This window comes from Rousettus aegyptiacus, unplaced genomic scaffold, assembly GCF_014176215.1.
Source record: "Rousettus aegyptiacus isolate mRouAeg1 unplaced genomic scaffold, mRouAeg1.p scaffold_m13_p_16, whole genome shotgun sequence".
NCBI lineage: Eukaryota > Metazoa > Chordata > Mammalia > Chiroptera > Pteropodidae > Rousettus > Rousettus aegyptiacus.
The window spans coordinates 54,138,761-54,154,626 of NW_023416291.1; the positions used below are offsets into that span (position 1 = coordinate 54,138,761).

General features: G+C 65.2%; 1 protein-coding gene and 1 pseudogene across 9 annotated transcripts in view; both read left to right on the plus strand.

Annotated features, from left to right (window-relative positions):
• The window catches only part of TCF3 (transcription factor 3), a 27,549-nt gene continuing 11,683 nt past the window's right edge, over positions 1-15,866 (plus strand). For 3 of the 9 annotated variants that reach the window (XM_036234193.1, XM_036234192.1, XM_036234195.1), the window contains exons 1-6: positions 6-283; positions 2,316-2,447; positions 5,260-5,332; positions 13,519-13,592; positions 13,798-13,876; positions 15,710-15,777. In XM_036234193.1, coding sequence (XP_036090086.1) covers positions 2,376-2,447; positions 5,260-5,332; positions 13,519-13,592; positions 13,798-13,876; positions 15,710-15,777 — 366 coding nt within the window. In that variant the 5' untranslated portion in view covers positions 6-283; positions 2,316-2,375. Of the gene's footprint in view, positions 284-2,315; positions 2,448-5,259; positions 5,333-13,518; positions 13,593-13,797; positions 13,877-15,709; positions 15,778-15,866 lie in introns of all 9 variants that reach the window. The other 6 variants (XM_036234197.1, XM_036234198.1, XM_036234199.1 and 3 more) reach the window with 3 other exon arrangements.
• On the plus strand, positions 9,322-9,441 carry LOC118612752 (annotated as a pseudogene).

Here is a 15,866-nt window from a genome sequence, read left to right on the forward strand (position 1 = left end):
GTCTCCCGCCGCAGGAAGATGAGGCAGCGGCGGCGGCCGCGGGCGTAGCGGGCCGGACCGAGCCCCCCGGACGCGGCGGCGGGCACCGCTGGCTCCGCGCACGCCGCGTCTGCCAGCGCCCTGGTCGCGCACGCACCCCGCGGAGCGGGCACGCAGGGAGGGGCCAGGGCCACGCGCCGCACCGCCCACGCGCGACCCTCGGGGCCGGCGGACGCCCCTTTGTCCGGGGGGGGCCGTTCATGCGCCGCCCCCCGCGCGCTGCGGGCCGGGCCTCGCTGAGCAGGTAACTGCGCCGGGACCCGGGGGACCGCGCGACAGTGGGGGCCCTGCCTCTTTGTGCAAAGTTGCCCCGGGCTTCCCTCACGCCGTGGGGGCCGGGAAGTTGGGGCGGGGGCGGCGCTCGGCGCTGCGCCCCCACACCCGTGCGGGCTGAGCGCGGGGCGGTGGCGACCTGGACTCATTGTTCTCCAACTTTGCGCGCTGGGTGGGGGGGTGCGGGCGACGTGGAGGGGTCGGCGCACGCGAGGCCCGCGCGCGCCCCCTCCCCGGCCCGGCTGGCACTTCGGGAAACTTTGCGAAGCCCCGGGCAGGGGCACGGGGGGCGCCCGAGGGGCAGCCCAACTTCGTGGCGGCGTCCCCGGCCTCTGCTTGGGGGTCTCGGGGCGCCCCCTCCCCCGGGAGGGGCCCGGCCAGGCACCGGAGTTTGGAGGGGGAGCGCGGGAGGGAGGGAGAGTCCTTTTGTCTGCGCGGGGAAGGTGCGGCCGCGCGGACGGCGGCCCAGGTTGAGGGCCGGGGGCTGCGGGGGGGGGGGCTGGTGAGAGAGCATCTGCTCCGCGTTAATGCGGGGAGAAGCGGCGGCGGCGGCCCCGGGTCTCGAACAGAGCGGCGGCGCCCCAGCTTCAAAGGGTTCCCGGCCGCGCCGCCTGCACCGGCTGCCGGGGGTGGCGGTGGGGGTGGGGGTGTTGGTTTCCCGGGCCTCCTCCTACTCCCCCGAAAGGAAGACGCCCCTTGCCCCCGTTCTCTCAAAGTGGTTCCAAATATCTTCCGAGTCCCCAAAAGTCTTTGTGACGCCTCAGAAGCCTTTTAACTCCTCTACAAAAGCTCACTTCAGCCCCCCCGAATCTGTCTTAAAATCGGTTTCAACTACCCCACAAAAAAGTGTGGTTTCGTACTCAAAAAAGTCAGTTTCGTACGCCCTCCAAAAAAGAAAAAAAGTTAGTGGGGGAGGGGGCGCGCAGGGGCATCCGTTTCACACCTCGTCTCTAGTTGGCAAACAAAGCGGGGATTTCTCCGCCTCTGAAGTTGGGTCTCCCTCGGCGTCGGAACCCCCTCTCCCCGTGGCCGCCCCCGCCCCCACTCGGGGACCTAGAGAGGAAGCCGGGGCGGGGGGTGGGCTCTGCCGCCCGTCTCTGGGACGACTGACCTGCTCCAAGCCCCTTTCTGGGGGTGGGAAGGGGTCTGGCAGGTGGATCCCCCACCCCCGTTCTAGAGGGGAGCCCCCTGGGACCAAGCAAGGGACCCTGGTCTAGGGACCCCTTCCTCCCAGGGGCGGGAGGCAGGGGATGTTTTCGAAGTTGCTTAAAAATAATTCCCGGATACATCGTGACAATAAAACAACCTAGGCTTGTTTTTTTCTGTTCCGAGTTGGGCTGTTTTTTGTGGGGGGAGGAGGTGAAGGGTGGGGAGGACTTTCGAGGGTTGGTCCCTGCCCGTCGCCCCCAACTCAGTCGTGAAGCGGGCACGGGGCTTTGCCTTGAGGATTTTTTTCGCTTTGAATTAGGGGGCGACCGAGCCTTCAGAGTGCTGTGACAGCTGCTGGGGGGGGGGGTCACTAAATTTCCTGGGGCGGGGTCTGGGTCGCTCCTCCCCCTTCCCGGGGGCGGGGCCGGGGAAGCCTCGGGTGGTTGGAAATGGGAGATGTGGCGGGAGAGGGGCGGGTGCTTGGCCGGGCGGCGGGAGCGCACTGCTCCCGCTCCGCTTCCAGCTCAGCGTTTGCAACTTGAGTCTCTGGTGGTCGCAGAGGGACTTAGGAAGTCTCTGTTAGCGGTCTCTCCCCCTTATTGTTCAAACTCCCCGAGGGCTCAAGGAGGGGTCCTTCCCGGGGCACAATCCTGCAGCCCTGGCTCAGGGAGGAGCTCCGTGGACCCAGACCCTCAGGGCAGTTAGGGGGCCTTTCTGAACAGCTCCCCTCCTCCCCAGCTGTCCACCTTGGCCACAGTCGAATCTCCTCTCTCTCCCTGTTTCTCTGTGTGTGTGTGTGTGTGCACGCGCGCCTGCGCTGCTCCCTGTGTCCCACACCCTGGCCGACCACGCAGGGCTGTCTCCAGGCCTGAGGTACCCACCCTGGCCCCCGAGCCCACGGCCACAGCTGGAGAATGAACCAGCCTCAGAGGATGGCACCTGTGGGCACCGACAAGGAGCTCAGCGACCTCCTGGACTTCAGCATGGTGAGCTGGGCCCGCCTCCCTCCCCGCCTCCCGCACCCCCAGGGTTTCTGGGAAGGAGGCACCAGGCAAAGCACCTCCAGCGCCCGGCCTCACATCTGTTTAGACGGAGGGGCCCCGGGCGGGGCTGGGAGAGTTGGGGTGCCCTCTGATGGACACGCGGACTTTGTAGCATCAGGGCTCACAGCTTCTAAAGGCACCTGGCACCTAGGCGTTTGCTCAGGCACAGAATGGGTTCTGCTAACCGCTTTACAGATGGGGAAACTGAGGCCCAAAGAACAGTTGTCCGCTCGACTGTGGGCACAGCGTCTCTGATCTGTAAAGTGGATGCTACGTCATAAAAGGCAAAAAAGCGAGGTGCTCAGCGCTCAGCTGGCTGGTGTGGGGACCCCCAGCAGCCGGGCAGACGGCACAGACGGCGACAGCCTTACTTTTTCAGTATCTGGCCACACAGCAGGCAGTGCATTCTGGCGACAGGAGGCTGCACGAGGGGCGTGGGGGTCTGGCCCTCGCTCGGCTGTCACCGCCGTCGTGATCGCCGGGGGATCCCTGCGCCCCCGGCGGGCTCGATCCCCCACATTGGTGCGTTTCTGGCCGGGCCGGTGGCAGCTCAGAGGGTGCAGGTTTCCAGAGGCCACATGGCTCAGATGGGCTCGGAGGCCGGAAGCCAGAGCACCGCTCCCGGGGGTACGGGAGCTGGGGTGCCTTTCGGTGGCCCGTGGAGGGTGTCGGGAGGGGCGGGCTTCCGCACACTCTGTGGAATCCAGGGCGGACAGCTCCCTAAGTCGCCCCCCCCCCACACTGGCACCATTTTGGTTTGAAGTAGGTTGGGGGTGGTGCTTTCGATCTGAGTTTAATCCTCGCTCAGTGCAAGGCCCAGGCCACCACCGAGTTCTGTCGAAAACAAGTCTCCAAACTGAAACGCCAGCCACTTTGCGGAAAACACGGCCACGGGCTGCGGCTCCGGAAGGGCCACGCTGGTATTTTTAAGCCGCGGCTGAGTAACCAGGGGTGCAGCTCGGTTGTTTTTTGTTAAACGGACAAGTCACAGACTACTGGGCTGGAACAGCTCGGCTGGGGGTGGGGGCCCTTCGCCTCCACCGTCCTGAAGCCACCAAGCCACTCGTCCACCTCCCCTTCTGTCTGGAGGGTCTGCCTGTTCCCCGGCCCAGCTCAGGACCAGAATCCCACTTCACAGATGGGGAGGCTGAGGCCGAGGGGATCCCAGTGTCTTCCCTTGAAGCCTGGAGCTGGACTTCCGTTCTCCTCCTGTACAACAGGAAAGAGGCCAGGCCGCGTGTGGGGCGCAGAGGTGCCCCCTCCCCTAGTCATTCTCAGCTCTGAGTGTGGGGTGCAGAGGCACCCCCGCCCCGGTCACTCCAGCTGGTGTCCGCTCCCTTCCCTTTGTCGTCCGCCTCTCCCCTGCCCCAGAGAGACTGAGTGAACGTGTTCTTTGAAACACCGTGTTTTCAGACCGAAACAGGCCGAGGGGGAGGCGCGTCCTCGGCCGGATTCTCAGAGCTGGGAGAGGCGGCGGGCGCAGCTCGCTCAAACAGCTGCGGGGTCCCACCTCCCCGGCCCCTGGGCCAGGGGTAGGCGAGGCACCGGGGGCAGGGGTCGTGTGCAGGCTGGCAGCCCAGAGCCCGAGATACCCCGGAGCCCCGGGGTTTGTGTCACCCCGTGTGGCCATGGCCCCATGCCCGTCTCAAGAGGAGAATACCAAGGCTCCGGGGTGCAGGGGCCTCTCTGGGCTGATGACGAGGCCTGCAGCACCCACAGGACACAGCTCAGTGCCCCTGTGGCCACAGCCACGTCAGAGCTCCTGGCAGCCCAAGGGGACAAAAGCAAGACCAGCCCCAAGGGCTTGGATGCTGCTCTCCAGGCCCGGAGTCTGGTTGGTTCTGGGCCTAGCCGAGGCCAGCCCCACCCCCCAGTGCTGGCCTCAGTTTCCCCTATGGGGCTCATGGAGCCCACATGAGCATCTCTCATGTGACGCTCGTGCCCCCACCTCCTGGTTGGGGAAGGTTTTCGGGGCTGACGGCCACTCCCCCGTGAGCCCCTGGCTCCGCTTTGGGCCACGTTAATCGTTCAGGCCCTACACAGAGCCGGAACTCAGCGCCTCGGGGCAGGGCCGTGCGCCGTGTCCCAAGGCGTCTGTGGTACCGGCTTTCCTGTTACCTCCCCAAGGTGCCGAACCTTCAGGGACTTGACACTGGGTTTCGGGTGGGAGGTGGCACCTGGGAGGACCACCGATCAGCCTTGGGGGTGGTCTCGCCAGCTTCCCACCCCTCTGAGCCTCAGTTTCCCCTTGCGACAGGCAGGCCTCCGCGGCCGGGGTGCAGCGAAGGCTGCCCAGGCGGCACGCTGAACCCCGACACGTGGGGGACGTGGGACCCCGGCACTCCCTGTCCCCGTGGCAGAGCCTGGCTGTCATCCCCCATCTCGGCCACCCAGGGTCGGGGCACACGTCGGAGGGGACCCAGGGCGAGGTGGGAGAGGTCAGCGCGTGGCCGGGGCGCTGGCCAGGCCTTGCTCCCTGTGGGGTGTGAAGGATCTCATCTTCTTAAGCTGAGGTTTAAAGCGTTGTATCACCTCTGAGCAGGGAAATCGTGGGAAGTGTTCAGGTAGGGTACTGCACCTCGAAAAATACAAGAGAAATACAAACCGGGCAAACGTGGTGTTTAGCCTGCGGCGCTCCCATCAGCGTGGACGGTGCTGTCGGGGTTTGTCCAGGGCCCGTTCCTGCCCGGGGTCTCCGAGGGGGCAGGACCCCTGGGTGCCCCCCCCCCTCACTTCCCTCTTTCCCTCCCCCCAGATGTTCCCCCTGCCAGTGGCCAACGGGAAGAGCCGGCCCACCTCTCTGACGGGCGCCCAGTTCGGAGGCCCAGGTAGGCCCCACAGCCGGGGGGCTGTGAGTTGGCAAGAGAAGTTGGGGGGCAGAGTAGGAGCGGGGTGCAGCGCTGGAGCTGTGGGGGTGCTGGACACAGGCTCTTGGACAGGGTACTGAGGAGGAGTGCTGGGGGTTCAGCACCCAGGTCCAGCAGCTGGAGTGGGGGTTGAGGCTGTGAGGTGTGGGCGTGCGGGCGGAAAGCCTGAGCGAACCCCGAGAACCAGCTGGCGTCACGGTCGCGTGCCCTGCACTGACTTACGGGGGAGGCCGGAGGTCAGCATGGTCCTCTGCCGTCTTGCATTGGGGCCCGTGGGGGGCAGGGACTTGGGCCCCTGCGGTCCTCTTGGCTCATTGGGGTCCTGGGTCTCCAGTCCGTCCCCAAGGAGAATACTAAGGCCCAGAAGGGGTGACGTGGAGAGGCCCAGCTGCCGGCCGGCCGTGGTCAAGCAAGTCTCAGGCGCCTTCTGTGAGCGGGATCCAGCATGGGCCTCACGGGCCACCCACTTAGTGAGGCCCGAGGAGTTCATGGGCTCCGGGGCTTGGGTCATTCAGGCTGCACACGTCCAGGAAAACCTGGACGAGGCCATCGCCCTGCCGGGCACCGAGTGACACGCTGTGGGGGAGCAGGCGGGACGGCCTGCGGGGCCGACAGCAGGGGTCGGACAGCAGAGCAGTGGGGGGCGGGGGGGCCGCCACTGAGCCATGGGGCCGGGGGGGGGCCTCCAAAGAGGTGTCTGCTCAGAGACGGGAGGCGGGGGGCATTTTAAGGCCAGGGACACGGCACGTGCAAAGGCCCTGGGGCAGGTTGCTGCCCGGCGTGTTGGAGGATGGGGGGGCGGCTGGAGCAGAGTGAATGCGGGGGGAGGGGCCGCAGGGAGGGCACAGGCAGGTTGTGTGGGGCCTGCGCACGTGGGGCACAGGTTCTGCAGGACGGAGAGGTGCCGAGAGTGTTTGGGTGCGTCCCCCGGCTGTTGTTGGGGTGCGGGGAGGCCTCCGGCAAGGTCGCTGCCTCTAATTCCAGCACCTTCGGCAGCGGGTGGGGCTTGTCTCTAGGGTTTCGGGCCGGGGCTGCGTCCTGTGGCTCTGGGATCGGGGCCGGAAGCTTCTGTTTCAGCAGCGTGCGAATTCTGCTGGGGCATCTGATGAGCTCCAGCTAGAGGAGGAGGGGGTCCTGGGGGTGGTTGGCATTCACCCCGCACCGGGGGAGGGCTGTCACCTCGCCCTGCACTGGCCTTCCTTTCTGCCTGAGGAAGTAGCTGCAGGGCTGGCCGGAGCCCTCCTGAGATGCGGAAATTCCCTCGTCCCCCTCCCCCCAGGAACAGCCCCCTGGGAGCCGGGGCACTGCCACTTCCCTGCCTCAGGCGGAGGGCCAGGCCCCCGGGGCTTCCTGGAGGAGGTGGCTTCGCTGCGCCCTCCACCTGCCCCAGGGCGCTTCCCCGTGTTGTCCTACTGGCCAGATGTCCACTCCGAGGACCAGCAGCGTTAGATGGCCCCCGCTGTGGCCCGGGGGAAGGGTCCCTTCCAGGACACTCCGCCCAGGCCGAGTGTCAACCCGCCAGTGTTGCGGTTGGTTTCCGTGGTTTCCAGCGCTTCTGGCCCTGCCCTGACCATTTTGGATGGGGAGGGTCTTGCTTCCTCTCTCCCCACTCATTGTAAGTGGTCGCCCCTTCCCCGTATACCAGGTCAGCTTACTGGGGAGACCACCATTTGTTTGCCAAGAGTTTCCCGCTGTGAGGGGGCCCCTCGGCCACGTTCCCCCCTCGCTGCTTGGATGGCCTAGTCTGGCGTTTTCCCAGTGTCCCTGAAAGTCGGTTTGCTTCTCCTAAATCCGTTCCAAAGGGCACGTTCTGTCAGAAGGCAGCCTGCCCCGAGCGGGCAGCGTCTCTGAGGGTGGTGGGAATAGGTGTGTTGGGGTCCGCAGACGGCTGTCTGGGGGGGCCATCTCTGTTTTTAAGAATCGCTTTCAGGCATCGAGGACTAGCCGGTGCCAGGCAGAGGCTTGCTGGCTGTTCTCTGGGAGAAGACGATTCAAACAGTCCCTCTCTTCGGGGAAAAGCTGAGCCCCAGAGCTCTGAGCGATAGCGTGTCCTCTGTCACACGCTGCAGGGCTCGAGGCCACGCAAGGCATCAGAGGAGGCGTGCTGTCGGAGCCAGCGCAGCGTCCTGTTTGCGAGTTCTCTGCAGCTCCCTTGGTTTGTGTAATCAACACACCCCGGGGAAACTAGCACTTAGGGTCGGCGGCGCACACGAGGACCCTGGGCCAGCACAGGCGTGTGCAGCTGTCCCCTGGGCAGGGTGCTGGACAGGGAACTGCCGGCCGCGGACGTGTGTGCACCCTGAGACTGTCCGCCGGGCGTCCCCACCTCCCAGCCAGGACCAGGTCTCGATGATCCCGCAATCGGTGGGTGAATGGGAGCCCGTCAGCTCAGCGGGCATTGGTTTCATTCGTGGCAGGTAGTTTTTTCAGAAGCTGGCGGGCCGCAAGAGGTCTTTTTGGTGAATTTCCCAACACTCTCAAGTTCCTCCCCATTTTCTGGGTCAACTTTTTAGTGTCAGCTAACTTATTTGAGGTCACAGATTTGCTGGAAGTTGCACAGAAATACACAGGGAGGGCCCGTGCTTCCCCCTCCGGCCCCCCAGCGCACGGCCTGCGCGCACGGCCTGACGCGGACGGGGGCGGCGGCCGCGTGGCCCCGCGCGTGGGGTTCGCGGGGTCTCAGCAGCGAGCGCGAGTGTGGCTCTGCGCAGATCCGCCCCACGTGCGGTGCCGCTAAGCCCCCGGCACGGTCGGGGGGCCTTGCTGCTCCGTCGGCCCGTGGCGTCCCCCTGCTGCCCCCTCATGGCCCCCCACCGCCCGCACCCAGGGACCCCTGGCCTGCCGTTCTCCATCACCCCGTGTGTCACATCGAGGCTGCGGCACGCGGGGACCCTCCGCTCCTGGCATTTCCCACTTGGCGTGGCACCCCGGAGGTCCCTCGGGGCTGCCACCCACATCAGTGGCCGGCTCCTTTATCGCCTGCTGATGACCTGCTCGTCAGTGGGAACGCAGCGCCGAGCCACAGTGACCAGGTCACCATTCCTCGAGCGCCGCGCGCCAGGCTCCCAGCCTGGGCCGCGTCGTGCGGCTCCCGTCCCCCGAGGGCGGCGGAGCAGGTGGCGGTGCCGTCCCCGTCTTCCTCGTGGCGGAGCCGTCTCCGCCAGCCGCCCAGCGCCGCCTCCCCGTGGCGTCCTCGGCCTCCTGCCGCGGCTCTCACTGCTTTGCACGAGCTCTCTGTGCAGGGAGGGCGCGCGTCTTTTGTACCGTGTTGAAGCTTTTTTCCTAACTTTTCAACTGTCGTTATGATGGCGGTTTCTCATTTGCCCCAGTGGTTTCCAGACTTAATGCGTACATTGTCAGGTCGTTTGCATTTCTGGTGTTCTGTCCTCAGGAGTCGGAGGGCAGGGTCCGTTGTGCGGTGCAGACGAGCCAGCCTTGAGCACCTGCTCCTCGGTACATCAGGTTGAGGACTAAAGATGCCGGGAGGCGGGAGAGCCACGTTTTCACCGTCCTGGGCAGAGCAAAGACGCGGAAAATGAGTGGGAGGGAGGAGCCTTGGCGGTGCTCGAGGCTGAGCTGGCGGAGCCGCCCCGGCCGAGCGCACACCGCCGGCCCGCCTGGGGGGGCTCGGGACGCGCGTCCCTGTGCCCTGGATGGAAAGGCCGGGGTGCGGCCTGTGAGAGCCTCCAGCTGGCTCTGCGGTCTCCTCAGGTTGGAGGCACTTACCTCTTAAAGGCCATGCCCTTTTATAAAAATCGACCAGATACTGGGCACAACGAAAATCTCTGACACAGAAGACCGAAGTAGAAACCACGTTTTTTGTGGACGACGCAGTAGATCGAGAAGTAAAAGACCGAAAGGTAGAAAGAAAAAACCTGATCACTTAGAAATACCAGAATGTTTTCCTGCGCACCTCTTGAATTAAACAGGGTATTAAAACGGCCAAGATGGTCTGTGGCCACGCCACCCTGAACGAGCCCGATCCCGTCTGATCGCGTAACGCTAAGCAGGGTCGGGCCTGGTTCGTACTTGGATGGGAGACCACTTAGAAAGACCAGGTGCTGTAGATGTAAAAAAAATTTAAATAAGGGACTGTAAGCTGACAAGGTCCTTGCAATCTGTGAGATCAACCAAGAGCTGCCTCACCTAAAAAAATTTAAAAAAATAAAAAAGCTGACTAAAACAGCCAAGAGAGAATAAACAAATCAGAAATGCAAACACATTGAAACTATGAGGCACAGCCAAAGCTGTACTCGGGGAAGAATCATAGCCTTCGGTGTTTTCATTCGAACAGATAGAATGAACAAAAGTGGATTAAGCAGTTAAGGTAGGAAGTTCTAGAACAAATCGGAAACCTCGATGGTTGGAAATGCCTTGTAGCATTTTCTGAATTACCACAAATCCTCCTTTCTGTACTTCGCCGTCTGTTACTGGTACTGCCCGACGTTCCTGTGTCCGCACGGGGTTTTTCCCGTTTTCAGATTCCCGCCCCACCCCCCACGTTTTCAGAGACACTGATTCTCTTCCTTGATCTTTGGAATAATCAGGTCACGTCTCTTCTCTCCTCTTCCCCCCAACCCCCAAAAGAACTGGTTGGGATTTTGCTGTTATGCTAAATTCATAGATAAGTTTGGGGAGAACTTTCTGTTTTTTGTAATACTGTATTTTTCCATTGCAAGGGTCAGGTGTTTTCTCCATGTAACTTTGTTTCTTTGGCTCTTACTAGTATTGAAAACAAACTTTGAACAGAAGAGAGAAAGCGTAATCAGGGAGGTCGTTTGTGAAGGTACATAAGTGTCTAACTATCGATTTGAAACTAATGAAATTATGAAAGGCGAAAAACGAACAAACTAACTGAAAATGGAAGTGTAGGTCTGCCGTTCCGTCGTGGGTTGACATCTGACCACGCTCTTCAGTGAGGGTCGTTTCTTGGTATTCCAGGGTTTCCCGGTTCGAGGTCTTCTTCGTCACATTCCCTACCTGGTCGCCTCCTGCCGCTCCCTGGTGACTTGCATTTCCCCCGGGTTCAGTTTTTCAGGTCACTGCCCTCCGACGTCTTGGGGGTTTAGGTCTAAGGGAGAGGCTGGGGGAGAGCCGGCGGGCTGGGGGTCCAGCCGTCGCGGAGTGCTCGGCCGAGCAGCCGCTCCGGGCGCTGCTAGTTTGTCTCGGTGTGACTGAGATCCACGGCGGTGGCTTCTGTTATTGTTGGTGACCCTTTAGTCCTCGTCCCTTGGGCCTGTGCCGTCCGGCACTGCAGCCGCTGCCCCCGCAGTCGCAGTTCTTCGGCAGCCGGCAGCCGCGTGTGGCTGCGTGCGGGACGGGTGTTGGGATCGGCAGAGGCAGGTTAGGGCATTGGCAGCTACGACGAAGACCTGGAGAACAGACGTGGAGGCCGTTCGAGGGCGTCGGTTCTGTGCAGGCAGCCCTGGGGTCGCACAGAGGGTCCGGAGTTGCAGGGCGCCCCGCAAGCCAGCCGCTGTGGGGACCAGCTGTGGGGACCACCAGGCCGAGCTGGACGGGGGTGGGGGGTCCGCTGTGTGTTGGAGGGAGGGAGGGGGAAGTCGGCGAGACCTGGGGGAGCCTGGTCCCTGCCCAGAGGGCAGTGGGGGCCATGGAGGGAGTCAGGGGGAGGGAGGAGGGCCAGGTTTTGCTTCCATAAGGTCCATCGGGCTGGGCCGCTTGGGGTGGAGTGTGGGTGGGGAATCCCGGGGGACAATGCCGCAGGGGTGTGGCTCGTCCCAGTCGGTGGGTCTGTGACCAGAGGGCGCGTGCGGTGGGCCGCGTGGCGAGGGAAGGAGGGGCTGGCTCCGGGGCGGGGGCCCTTACAGAGCTGAGCCGTGGGGTGCAGGCGCCAGGCTGGGTGGAAACCTGCCTCGTTGTACCGGCATGGGCACAGCCTGTGACCACCGGGTTTGCCTGTCCCACACGGGAATGAGAATCGACCTCAGACGTCGGCTGCTTCGCACAGAGCGTCTGGCTCCTGGACTCTCCCCCACACCAGGTGGGCTGACTTTCTCCACAGAAGGCCTGGCGGCCTCTGTGGACAGGACAGGTCGGGGCGCGTGGGCGTGGCCGTGGGAAAGAACTTTACAAAAGCAGGGAGCATTGGCCGCAGTCCGAAGGCCGAGGTTTGACCTGGCCCTAGAGAAATCCAGCTCAGGACAAGGGCCCCTCGGTCCCAGCCAGTGCCTCCTGGGGGGCCTTGCAGAGCCCCCTGCCCTCGGTCACGTGGTGAGGTAGCCCGTCTGGATGCCCACTGGGCCACCAGCGCTGCGGTGGTCCTCGTCACCCTTGCAGCAGCCTCGGCGGGTAGGTGGCTTCGTCACCCCCAGCCAACTGGAACGGGAACCAGAGTGCGGGCGTGGGCAGTGCCCCAGGCCCCCACCCCTGGCTCCCCCGTCCATGGCTCCCGCAGCTCCCCGTCACCGAGGAAGCCGGGCCGGAGGGGCGCAGGGAGGAGGTTTATCCCGGGCACCCCCGCCAGCTCTCCACCTCCAGCTTTTAGGAAAAGAGAAATCGTGAAAAAGTCACGTTGCAACAGCAACGTCTCACTCTGTTAGTACTTTTTAATTAGAACACGAACCAGGGCTGCGTCATGAATATTCACGGCCAGGTCATTAGGATGCGTAACCGATCAGTGGGAGGTTAGTAACTATTAATTGGGGTGGCCCCTATTTTTGTCTTTTCCGGGGGGGTGGGGGGGTCGGGGCTGGGTGCTGGGCGCTGTCCAGCAAGGGGAGAGCAGCACCCAGCGCCCCTGCCCGGCCTTCAGGTGTGTGTGGGGGGGGGGGGGGCTGCAGCGGGCGGGGAGGCGTCAGGCAGGCGTGCCCGGGACAGCTGGCTCTGCGGGGGCTGGCACTTTGCCCAAGGTCACCCCCGCTTCGCCGGCAGCTCTCTTCCTGGGAGACCAAGTGAGGGTCCAGGATCTTGGGGTACAGGCACCCTAAACCTGGCAGCAAATGCCAGATAGATTCCTGGAGAACACGGGAGCCCCCCACTGGGTCCCCCAGCCACCAAGGCAACCCTCCAGCCCCCCACCGTAATCACACTGGAAATTTTCGATTAGAAAACAAAATCTAAATGAGATGTATGAATATTCATCAGGCTAGGAGATTAATATGCACAATTATGCAAATTAGACAGCAATTAAACACCAATTCTCTGGGGGGACCGATTAACACAAAGGCACCGGAGCAGAAGGGTGCCGCGTGGGGGACGTTCCCGGTGCAGCCCAGCAGGGGAGGGCGGGGGCGGTCTGTGGGTGCGCGACAGCGGGGCCCGCGGCTGCTCGTCCCCTCCGTGCTGCGTCTCCTCCGCCCCTAGCCCGGCGTGGGGAGCCTTTGGGCTCAGAGTCGGCCATGGACAGTCCCAGTTCTGCCGAGTGGGGCCTGTTCATAGGCAGGAGGAAGTGGAGCTCGGGGCTGGGGACAGGGGCTGCTGCCCTGTGCGCAGCCGGGCCGCCTGCTCGGTGGCCTCTGGCAGGCGGGCTCTAGGCCCAGGCCGCCCGCCCTGCAGGGGGCTTCTGAGTCCCAGGCTGTGCTCGGTGCCTGGGAGAGAGGGGGGGGGGCGAGCTTTCCCCTTGACCCTGGAGACCAGGTCCTCGCCTCACTGGGTCACCCAGCCACATCTCAGCCTCTGGCCTCCCAGCCCTGCAGGCAGGTGGCAGGGGTCCCGATTCGGCCTCACTGGACTTGGGTTCCAGCCTGGAAGGGCCACCAGCCTGTGCCTGGTAGGTAGTCACTGTCAGCGGCTGCCTCCATTTCAACAGAGGGACAGTGCCGCATCCCGGGTGGGCAGGGTCGGGCGTGGGGGAGATGCCCACGTTCCCGAGATCAGAGCCGATGGCTCATTGCCGTTTGCCGAGGCCCTCGTGAGCCGTCCTCACAGGTCAGGGACACCGCCCGGCACAGACAGCCCAGCACCGCGTGGTCGGGACCAGGATGGAGGCGGACGGGCAGGAGTGGCCGCCGCGGCCCCTGGCGGGAGCTTCTGAACCGGGGACCCAGATGCCACGCCAGGGCGTCCGTGCCACCGCCGATGGCAGCGGCGTCGCTGCGGAGGGGCCCAGACGCCGCCGAGGGGACGGGGACGGGGACGGCGCGGGCCTGGAGCCCGGCGGGGCGAGGTGACGTGCGCTCTCCCCGCAGGTCTGGTGGAGCGGCCCGGCTCGGGCTCCTGGGGCCCCGGGGACCAGAACAGCCCCTCCTTCGACCCCGGCCGGGTGAGCAGCCCTGCGTGGCCGCGACCCTGGGTTTGCCTTCCCCGGGGGCGGGGGGCAACGGAGGCTTGGAGAGGTCGGACACCTGGCCAGTCCGCAGGCCCTCTGGGCCAGGGTCGTGGCCTTGAGACCTGCCTCGGGCCCTTGCTGGCCGGCCCGCCCCCTGGGCCTGGCACCCTGCACCCCTCACCCCGTCTCGTCTCCACAGACCTACGTCGAAGGCGCTCACTCTGGGGAGTCCCACGGCAGCCTCTCTTCGTCCCCGTTCCTGGGCCCTGGGCTCGGAGGTGAGTGTCGCGGGGCACGGCCCCCACACCCCGCGCGGCCCCGAGGTGCGGGCAGTGCACTCGGCGCTTTCGGTTGTTCACCGGAGTGGATGGAGGGTGTTGGTGGACCCAGCCGGGTCCCCTGCAGATGGTGGACTCGGGCGCCCCGTGACTCGGTGGCAATTGCAGCCCACTGACCATGAGACCCAGCCCCAGCAGGCCGAGCCCCCGGGCATGGGCGGGGGACGGCCGCTCCCACCCCGAGCCCGGGTGGCCCCACGTGAGAGGCAGAGTGGCTCACTGGGGCGTCGCCGTTAGCGGTGTCTAGGCTGAGGCTGGGGGAGCAGTGTGTGGCCTGTGGGACTGGCCGGGGCAGTGTGTGGCCTGTGGGACTGGCTGAGTCTGGAATCTGAATCCCGAGAGGACAGCGCCTACCGCCCCCTACAGTCACACGTCTCTCTCGGGGCTCAGGGCCAGCTGCACAGCAGGGCCGGACAGGCGGGGACGGCCCGGGAGGCGGAGGTCGGGGAGCAGGGCAGTGCCCGCTGCGCGGCGGAGTCGCCCGCTCCTCGGACCGGGAAGTGAGGCCCGCGGGGCCCGGGGCGGCCTCTGCACCTGCGGCTCTTCCCCTCTGCCGCTCCTTCCTGCCGCTCCTGGCCAGGGCCATTCCCACGCCGGGCCTGGTCAGCAGCTGCTGCTGGCCTCGTGCATGTCGCCCCGCGCCCGAGGAGCCCAGAGCAGGCGGCGCCCGGGCCGAGCCTGCGGGGCGGGGGCACTGGGCTTCCCTAGGCCTCTTCTCAGCCGCGGGCCTGGCCGGAGTGGCTGGTGGCTGCCGGAAAGGGCCCTTCTGGCTCCCAGCGAGGGCTTAGCGGTCTCGTTCTCCGCTCTTTGTCCTCGTGCCCCAATGTGAGTGAGGGTCAGCGCCCAAATGCGGCCCCCGACGTGTGCCCGCGGGCCAGGGCTGGGGGTCTGCCTGGAGGGGGAGCTGCTTCCCCAGGCGGAGCCCGGAGCCCACACTTACCCACGTGGGAGGAAGGAAGCGTTGGCGTCACCCCCGGTCATTCACTGGGAGGGGGGGGCCACCCCCTCCAGTCTCCTGGCCTTGGTTTGCCCATTCCCAAAAGGGTGCAGCGTCCCTGTGGGGGCCCTCTCCCCACCCCCAGCAGCGTTCGTTTTGGGGGTGTAACGGAAAACGTGGTTCTTTTAAAATAAGGAAAACAAGATATTTCCCACCGTTGCGGAACGACTCGGCGTAGCTGGACAGGGTTCTGCTTCTGCACTGCGGCTGAGGTTCCCGCCCAGCGGAGCCAGAGCCAGGCTCGGGGCTCGGCCTCTGCGGGGCCCCGGGCGCCTGCTCCGGGCAGGGCTGGACCCAGGCGTCCGCAGTGCTGGGCCGTCCACACGGCCGCCGCAGCACTAGGGTGCCCCTTCTCACCGAGTCACTTGACTCAGCTCCCCACGGACATCACGCCTCTTCTCGAGCTCACCACTGGCTGGGGTGGCCCGGGCCCCGAGCCTCGTGGCCTCCAGCCCTTTCCCCGGGCTGTCCCTGGGAGCCTAGCGCCCTAGGGAGCTGACGCTGAACCACCTCGGACGGGGGAAAGGAGACTCGGGGAGGGCATGGGGACTGAGCTCGGTGCTGTCCCACCTCGGGGTCCGACACGCGGGGGCCCCCGCAGGCCGTCGGGGTGGCGTCTGGAGGGATGGGTGGAGCCGGCTTGTCCACGGGCCGGCAGGGCTCCGGCGGCGCTCCCGGGGGCGCACCCGCGGGTGCTGCTGTGTGAGGGCGCGAGCCGGGCGCCAGGACGTGTCCTCCGTGGGGTTGGCGCCCAGTGACCCTTTTCTCTCCTCCAGGCAAGGGCGGCGAGCGGAGCGCCTACACCGCCTTCGGCAGAGACTCAGGGGTTGGCGGTTTGACCCAGGTGAGGCCTCGTCTGTGCCGGGGGCCGTCGGCACCCAGCAGTCTGCGGAACCCAGGAACGGGCGGGGGGTGGCCCCGCGAGGGCTGCCG